The 9418-nt window shown below is 38.3% G+C and overlaps 2 protein-coding genes across 6 annotated transcripts in view; one reads left to right on the forward strand and one right to left on the reverse strand.

Annotated features, from left to right (window-relative positions):
• The window catches only part of LOC133399264 (polycystin-1-like protein 2), a 29080-nt gene extending 25661 nt beyond the window's left edge, over positions 1-3419 (reverse strand). For all 4 annotated transcript variants that reach the window (XM_061670679.1, XM_061670678.1, XM_061670677.1 and 1 more), the window contains exons 1-3: positions 2812-3419; positions 2643-2707; positions 2194-2465 (exon numbers count right to left, since the gene is read on the reverse strand). In XM_061670679.1, the coding sequence (XP_061526663.1) occupies positions 2194-2465; positions 2643-2707; positions 2812-2898 (424 nt within the window). In that variant the 5' untranslated portion in view covers positions 2899-3419. The remainder of the gene's footprint in view (positions 1-2193; positions 2466-2642; positions 2708-2811) is intronic.
• A 53-nt stretch (positions 3420-3472) lies between these two features.
• Positions 3473-8819, forward strand: bola3 (bolA family member 3). 2 transcript variants are annotated; one of them, XM_061670688.1, is made up of 4 exons: positions 3473-3625; positions 3705-3849; positions 4805-4893; positions 6156-8819. In XM_061670688.1, exons 1-4 carry the CDS (start codon positions 3563-3565, stop codon positions 6219-6221), a joined length of 363 nt encoding a protein of 120 aa, XP_061526672.1. In that variant the 5' UTR covers positions 3473-3562; the 3' UTR covers positions 6222-8819. The 2 variants fall into 2 exon arrangements, with proteins under 2 accessions (XP_061526672.1, XP_061526673.1); XM_061670689.1 differs by having other exon boundaries at positions 3705-3828; positions 6156-8636.
• Positions 8820-9418: the final 599 nt, after the last annotated feature.

A 9418-nucleotide genomic window follows, 5' to 3' on the forward strand; every position in this document is an offset into this window, starting at 1 on the left:
CAAATATGCTCATCTGAATTACAGGTAAGAACATTTTGTGACTTATAACAACAACACAATAAAAGGAAATAGAAGCAGTACACATTATTGATGACTCATATTTTGTCCAGCGAAATAAAGAGGGAGTTGTAAATCAGGGAACCTGACAGTAAGCCTCCTAATAAGGCAAAGTAAATGAAAACTAACCGCTGGCTCATTCAGGGACGTCCAGTATGTTCTGGCGACATCAACCTGATAAACTTAATTATGCCCCTATGATGACAGCAACATATTCAAAGAGATAATGACTATTGTAAATTCCTAGGTATAATGCAGTCATTTTTAATCTGTTTATTCAAAGATAGGACTCAGTGATTTATCCTACTGTGAGGACATTATTTTCATTGTTAATTATTTAAAGGGCACTTATTGAAATACTTGGAAATTCAACATGTCATGGATAAAAAAATAGAAAAAAATAAAATAAAAAAAACAGATGACAGCAGACCTAACTCAAAACATTCATAGCTCAAATAACGTTGAAATGAATGGAAATGCCGTTAATCTATTCCAGCCGAAGAAAAATAAAACTCTATAATGCACTTTATAAAACTATACAGTAATAACATAATTAAATAGAATGTAAAAAAATAAACAGTTGTTGTCACTTTTTTTGCCTCAATTTAGTGGGCATTGTGTTGCGCCTTCTGGGGTGCATGTTGGCCAGTTGGGGGGCAGTATATTACAGACATAGAGACACACACGAAGAAGAGTTTCACAATTGACTTAAATTGCAGTGGTATTAGTCATTTATCGCAAAGGATCAACAATATTTGCCTGTGTGCAGACAATATAACAATATTGTCTTTCTACATGTGTTTCTCCACCATTTGTATTCAAATATGCGTTGCTTAAAAGGGTTAGAACACGCCCGCTGATGCTATTCGGTAGCTCGCCTGTGACGTTTTAAATTTTTTTGTCAGCATTAAGCTAAACAGACATTCCTTAGGCAGAGTTGTGGTAGTTGTAAGTACACAAATGTATTAATTCTCTTCGTTTCATGCTTAGTTTTGACAGTAAACCTCATCAGGGAATGGCAATAAAAAGCTTGTAGCTTATATTCAGAAGAATTCTTCACTATCTGCCGAACTGATGCTAGTGGTTAAGTGACCGGAGTTGAATTCACTGCCACCATCCAGCACTTGTATCCCACATTTTTGCTCTTATGTCAAAGCAAAAAATCGACCGAACGACGGCTCGTATCTTGATAATCTCAGTCGAGTCACTCGTATCTCAAGGCGCCACTGTAATTACAAACCACAGTATTATGCATTTTCATTGGCATCGAGGCACGTGTACAGACATTTTGGAGGGCAGAAGCTCTCGCCAAAAAAAAAGGGCACTCATCGCCAAAGTTATTTATAAAATTAAGAAAAAAAAAACTTTTGACTCATGCATTTAGTTCTGTTAACACAATCAACACAGTCAATAATACAACTATTACCAAAGGCTGCGGGAGGCTACAGTGGATATAAAAAGTAAACACACGCCGTTCATATATGTACAATTCTCCCAAAGACTCAAATAAATACCCGTCAGAATTCAAAACACTTTGGGTAAAATTAATAACAGAGAGGGTCATTTTTTCCTATTTTTGAATACTGACAATTTTTTGTTTTTGTTTTTAAAGGGCTGTAGCAGAAAACGGCACTTTTTTTGGTTCAGGGCAAAAAGGACAGGTGCTTGAACACTACCTAGTGGCTATGTGTGCCCATGCCTGTTGCTTCATTTCCAATGTTTGCAAATTGGCAGGAATAAATATGAGTTGTAGTAATAGTGAGGCATGTGTTGCAGATTTAAGAGTTTAGGATTAAGTTATACTCTTAGATCTACCTTGCAAGACGTACTAGATATTTATGTTTAAATGAATTTGAATCCCGTGTCCAATTTTCAAATTTTGAAGCAGACCCTATTCTTTTGTAATTAAGACTGCAATACAAACCGCCCATTGTTGATTTGTCAATTTCACAATTCTCTTTGAAGCTCAGTTTGGGATAAATAAAGGATTATATTGCCCAAGCATTTATGACCATCTTTTACAATTTAAACCAACTCTCCAATCCACATAAACTCACTAAAAACACAAAAGATGTGCAGCAAACAAAGCTATATGTATGCAATGACCAGTTAGGTTTATGTGACATGCCCTCTCACCCGCAGTGGCATCAGTTTCCAGAGTGAGGTTCGGTGCAGCAGGCGCCAGTCCGAGCCACCAGTCTTTCTTTGGATCGAGGTGCCTCTGAAGGAACCGCTGCGTCTCGTCATTCAGGATGAAGGCTACGTGTCCTCCTCGTCTCTCGCACCATTTCTGGGCACCGAGGAAAGGACGCTGCAGACCCACAAACTTGTAGCAGGAGCCATCAAAGCCCTCCTGATATTCAGGGCAGGAGAGAGCATCTAGTTCTCCTGCAACAAAATAAGTCAAGCTGTAAAAGACAAAAAATAAAGTCAGGACAGCAAAAGCGATACGGTCCATCTCTGTCTCTGCACCTGCACATTGCTTGTGCTGAATGTGGTAACAACACGACTTTAAAGGACAATGACGTCAGTGGCTCTAACAAAGGCCTGCTCTTTAGGGTAATTCTGACATACGGATAATTTACTTGATGGCTGTCTGGCTTTGCGCTGTGCATATAACTCCTGTGCACAAACAAAGATGAGGGCTGTCCTGAAAGGAGACAAAAGCCAACAGTCAACAGCCACTAATGGCTTCACAACCTGCAGAGAGAGATATGGTTGTCATTCAAGCTCCTACAAAATGTTGATTTTTACCATTAAAAGCAGGAGGCATTCATCTGTCTTGTGGCTGTTTTGTTGCAGAGACCGATAGCGTTTATTTGAAAACATTAAAGTTGACATGCCTTAAAAATAAAACTATTCAGATTTCCAGGGCAATTTTTCATATATAAAGCAGCACGGAAATAGCTGTAATAACAACAGCCGTGCAATGTGACTTACCATGACAAAAAATTCTCTTTTGATGGAAAAGACACAGTTTATGTTCTGCATTTATTTTTATACTATTTATACGAGAAAATATATGCTGTATAGACAAACATTACCCTAACAAAAAAAACATGATTTTACAAAAAAGATGCATTGCTTTTATGTCTCCTCTTTAAAATACATAAACTGTGTCAGTGTTTTCTATGATGATGTATTTTTGTATTTTTTTAGCTAGTTAATAGATTGCTATCTTAATTAGCATGATCACATCACATCAATGACGGGTACTGCAGTTTTCGTATTGTAATACATATTCTACAAAATGGTGCCCCAGTGAACCAATAAATATTTCTGAAACAATACTTGCGGCAACAAAACTCAACTAGAAGGGTTTTTTTTCGGACTGGTTTCGAGTTGTTTATACACAGTAGCCTCAGTCGCTGGAAAAAATAAAAAATAAAAATACCCGGATGTGTGGCGTCATCTAAATGGGACGCAGTTGTGTAAGGACATGTTAGCCGTTTTCGTAAACAATTTGTACTAGTCTCGTGAATACATACACGTACACGTGCAAAGGATGTTCGCTTGTAAGGGTTCAGGCACTGGCGTAACCGCACTCCGGATTCTTTGCAGAAATCAGGTAACCGAGAAGTCAACCTGAAAAAGGTTAAACGCCGCATACAAAATGACTTCATGCTCAGTGTTTGCTGCGTCCACAGGCTGTCGTCCATGGGCAAGCGTGGAGGTGTCGGTCCACCCAAACGGACGGAGAAGTCCGCATCGCCAAAGTACTCAGGGAAAAGTTTCCCCAAGCGTCATCGCTGAAAGTTGTGGATATATCTGGTTCGTCCGGTGAAATCCATAGTAAATACATTAACGGGGTCATTTTGAACTAAGCTTGACAGTTTACATGATCATCAACTAAATATATTGAGGCAGAAAAAAATCGTTTATTTGCAACCTCCCCGACCTGGTGAAATAAAATGGGAATAGAGCAAATCTAAAGCTTTAACAAGTTAGTTCCGTTCGATGTGGAACTGCTCGCTAACTTGTTTCTTGATGGTTACCAATGGTGAGATGTAACGAAGTACAAATACTAACAAGTGCCAATACTTCATTACACTGTCCTTAAGTTGATTTTTCAGGTATCTATACTTGTTTTTTCTTTTTGACGATTTTACTAGGGATGCATTGATAACTTTTCTATGTTCAGAAAAGATTGATTGAATCCGATGTTCCATCAGAAAGCCCTAAAAGTGAATATACATTTAAGTAGTTTACCAATATACACAACATATCTGAATACATTTTTAGAGCAAATTATTAATTCCTTGAGTAAGGCAAAAGAGCGAAAGAAAGAAGTGATATTAACCACAAACCATGGAAGAGAAATCTCCATAGAAATGGCTAGGTGATATTTTCACAATAAAATCTGCTGTTTGCATTTGCAGCGCCTTTAAAGAGATGGGTAGTACTGATGTTAAGTTAATATGCATGCTGTGGACCTTACTGTTAACATTTATTCTTTACCCAACAAGTTTGTTTGGGTTTTTTTTACCCACAAAAGTTCTCAGTTGTCTATTCCTCGGAGGAAAAGGTGAAATGTTTTTGGGCATGCTTCATATTTCAAGTCTTCAGCATGGATTGGAACTATTTGAACGCTAGGTCTGTACAATACGCTTACTTGAAAATTCTCCGACGCTACGACACCAATACCACTGTACAGCCTGACATTTCCTTTCGGGGCAGGTTGTGTAGGAGCCATTGGATACACCCTCACCAAATAGCGCATATTTGTGTGTGTATATCTCGTGTCCAGGCGGCTGTGGGGCCATGTACGAAGTTCACATAGAATCTTGTGAGTTCAACGGGAAGAGGACTGTTCAGCAACACCAGCTTGTCAATCGGGTAACAATTAGTACAGTTAGCTCAGCATGTCGCCCATTATTATATATTTGCTCGACAGTTTATTAGGTACACCAGCAAAATCCAAAAAGCATCCAGATTTCACAAGTGTACCTAATAAGCTTTACATGATCAGGATTTTTGGGGCCGATCAGCGAGTTTAAAGAAAACGGTAACCGATCACCGATCCAATCCCAAGATGGAGCAATGTGTCTATTTAAATGACCTGTTCATTTACTGTATATACTTGTGTACTTAATTGCTCAAAAAATTATATTTACAATAAATAATGTATCTGTGGTCCTCTATTTATGCCAGTGAGGCATAGTGACAGACAGAACAAATGAATGGTCTTCTATTAGATGGCAGGAAGTAAATACAGTAATTAATGTATCCACTTTTTGTGACATTTTTGTTTGTTGGTGTGCCGTGCGATTTTTCCATTGTAAAATATGTTCCTTGGCTCCATAAAGGTTGGAAATCACTGATCTAGTCAGATCGTGTATTCTAATCAGTCAAGTCAAATTAACATTGCGTGACAGAAATAATGGGCGCTAACTTACTGTAATTAAATGACTTTATTTTTAATTAAATTACTTCACCCACACTGAAACTTTAGCGCACGATTTGACAGAACGGCGGCACGTTTACGTCCAACCATTCGTAAAACCCTTAGCTTGCTAGGCTACATAACATTTTATTGCCTGCTTGTGAGCCGTATCGTATTAAAAGTACGTGAACATACCTCAACAAGCCTTAAACGAACGTCCTCTCCTGTCCTGAGCACCTGTGACCCAATGATCGTAAAAAACGTGATGCTGTCTCAGACGTGTTGTCTGTCCCACAGTGCCGAGGTTATTTTTTTTTTTATTTTTTATTTTTTTTTAAATAAATAACTTCTTTGGCCGTCATATATTTACAGTACTACGTCAAAAAGACATGCGACAAGGCTAAAAATGAACTGTCTTTAGGATTCAAATATGCTGTGCGCGCGGCGACGCGGAGTAAATGTCTTTTGCGGAGCCGATCAATGACGTCATCGATTGGATCGGCGAATTATGACATTAAAGCCGATCAGCATAAAATGCTAAATATCGTCCGATACCGATCAGCCCGATCAAATCAGTGTAAAGTCTAGTACCTAATGTTGTGGTCAGTGTGTGTATAATGAAGTGGACTTCTGCATGGATATGTGTTGTTTTTGACTGATGGTAAATGCCCCTACCTGCCTGTAATATATTGTTGTTTTGTTTTGTACTCCACAGGCATTGAAGGAGGAGATTCAAGGAATGCATGGACTAAGAATATTCACAGATATTCCAAAACAGTAATTCCACTGAAGCAAAAAATAACTTCAATGTTCATAATTCATGCTATGAATCAACAATGTAGTGCTGTAATTTCTCGTGTATAATGCGCACCCATGTACCCTTCTGTACCCTTCTACCCATGTATAATGCATTTTTACAATGCATGATTTTGCTTCTACCCATATGATTAAAACATGAAGTCCGTCCATCCATCCATTTTCTGAGCCGCTTCTCCTCACGAGGGTCGCGGGCGTGCTGGAGCCTATCCCAGCTCTCATCTGGCAGGAGGCGGGGTACACCCTGAACTGGTTGCCAGCCAATCGCAGGGCACATATAAACAAACAAACATTCACACTCACACCCACACCTACGGGCAATTCAGAGTTGTCAATTAACCTACCACACATATTTTTGGGATGTGGGAGGAAACCGGAGTAGCCCGGCGAAAACCCATGCAGGCACGGGGAGAATCAGAATCATCTTTATTTGACAAGTATGTCCAAAAAACACACAAGGAATTTGTCTGCGGTAGTTGGAGCCGCTGGTAATGCCGGTACATTTTTTTTTTTTTTGCAAACTTCACACAGGCGGGGCCGGGGATTGAACCCCAGTCCTCAGAACTGTGAGGCAGACGCTCTAACCAGTCATCGACCGTGCCGCCTAAAAGTATTATCTGTATTTTGTTTAATTTTTTTCAAAGAATTATTTATAGTTAAGCACTTTATTTGAACACGTAATCCTTTTTTTAATTATTTACTTGCTCTCATTTTGAAATTCACAGCCCTACTTTTATTTAGTAAATTAGAAAACACACAGTTGTGCTCATATGTTTGATTACCCCGGCAGAATGTGTAAGATGGGTACAATTCTTGAAAGAAAACATGAAGGACCAGGTGAAACACATTTAATTTTATTTGAATGAGATTCAAATTAAATGGTCGAGCATTTCAGAACAGCATTATCATTCAACAAATCATAACCATAAAGAAATGGAATGATGGTTGTTGTTCAGTCATCAGTCATATTTAAAAAAAAAAAAAAAAAAAATATTTGACAAATTCTGCCAGGGTAATTCAGGAGCACAACTGTACACATGCAGTCATACGTACCCCTGTCATATTGGAATGAAAGTGTAGGCTACACGTTTTTTATAACCACTAGGTGGCGGTGGAATTTTGGAATGAAAGTGTACAGCTTTTTCATAACCACTAGATGGTGGCATACATTTATATAATGTGAATGTTTTTTCCCCATTTGCCCCTATACCTATGTATAATGCGCACTATTGACTTTTGACAATTTGGGGGTTGGGGGAATGTGCATTATACACGTGAAATTACGGGTAATTATTCAACAATGTAGTACGGTAGTTATTGTCTAGCTCAGTGGTTCTCAGATCAAATGTATTTTACTTAAAAGTCAACTACTATGGAGCTGTACTTATATGTACTTTTCTGGACTCTGGATTTAAAAAAAAAAAAAAAAAAGTTTAAGCCACTGTAATTGTAACTGCACAGTTTTGTAGATGGTGATTCGTTAGCGTACCACACTTTGAGAACCACTGGTCTAGCTAATCACTTAGTACAAGTATAAATGTGAAATTCATGCAAAATTGAATAAATTTCCCATGCTATCAAAATCCACATTTTTCCACTCTGTTATGCATAATGTTGGTCAAAATGCGTCCGTGACCTTGTTTGACATTTATACGGTTTGTCTATTGAATGTTTTCGCCTTTGAACACCAAACCGCTTGCAAAACAGCAAATATGCTATATAAAAGCATACGTGTTGTTTACAACAATACTTAACTATATTTATAATTTATAATGTAACTGTGGATTGAATAGCAAAGCTTGTGCTAATTGTCACCAAAATGCGAACGAGCGATGCGCCGGTTACGTTAAAGTGATTGAATGCGAGCGTAGGACCATGCTCTCGAAATATCCTCCGCTTTGATTTTCACCCACGTCGCCGCCTCTGTGGGGTTGGGAGTCGCCAGCTGTCATTTCGGCTAACGTTTCCTATTATTAAGGACATTTTGGCCGTTTTCAACCCAAATTGTCTTGCAAACCCAATAAAGGGACATCAAAGATTATAAAAAAGGAATTGATGGCATGGGACCTTTAAGTCAGCACATTTCTATTACAAATATCACATTCAATACTTTGGAAAAAGAAAAGGAAGCCTGCATATGCACAAAATGTCCGATTTCTCTTTTAGTCTCTCTCATGGGTGGTAGATATATTTATGGTAGTCATGTAATTTTTCCATGTTGCCTGAGGCTGCAGGTCAAGTGTATACATTCAAGTCCCAGTATAGTTTATTTTATTTCATGAGTGGCCCTGTTGTACTTTTGCACCCAGCACTAATCATGCAGGTAATGTAGTTTGTTTAATAAAGCCTTTTATATTTGACTCGCAGTAGCTATTTTGTGCCACACTATTTGAAGTATTTCATGTAATTATTTTAATCGCAAACAAGGTTGCACAGCCTATCAATTTATGGTGAGTCTTTTGACAAGTAGATAGACTGACACGTAAAGTAGTACTGTATATTCTAATAGCGATAATAAAAATAAAAAAACACACTATTGAAACACTCAGACACTACTGAAATGCTCTCACTGCTGCTTTATTTTTCCTTCATCCACACTATTGAAATGCTCTTGCCCACAAGTGAGTTTTTTTTTTCACTCACTGAAATGCTCTCACACCCTATTGATTATTATTATTATTTTTTTTATCATATACACGACTGAAACGACCTCATACACTAGTGAAATGCTTTCATACATACTGCTACATTTTCCCCCCATTCATACACTACTGAAATGTTTTCACTCATGCAACTAAAGTGCTCTCACACGCTCCTGTCCCCCCGCTCACACACACACCACTGAAATGCTCTTACACATTATACTGAAAATTCTTCGCTCATATGCACTACAGAAATGCTCTCATACACACGACCGTAACGTATTTCAGTATGATGTGTGTATCGGTTCTGAGGTAATTCTGAATTACGTCTATGCCGGCTCCTCACACAATCAATGCACAGTTGACGCATGTGGGCAGGATGTTTGATTTCCAAGCGTCCCTGAAGGCGTCACACTTGTTGAATGACTGGCCGCAACCGTGATTTATAAGTTCCATTAAAACTGTAGATGGCGCTTTTGTTTTTTTTATTTATTGATGTATTTATTTTTCTTCCAACAGA

Source organism: Phycodurus eques, chromosome 2, assembly GCF_024500275.1.
Source record: "Phycodurus eques isolate BA_2022a chromosome 2, UOR_Pequ_1.1, whole genome shotgun sequence".
Classification (NCBI taxonomy): domain Eukaryota; kingdom Metazoa; phylum Chordata; class Actinopteri; order Syngnathiformes; family Syngnathidae; genus Phycodurus; species Phycodurus eques.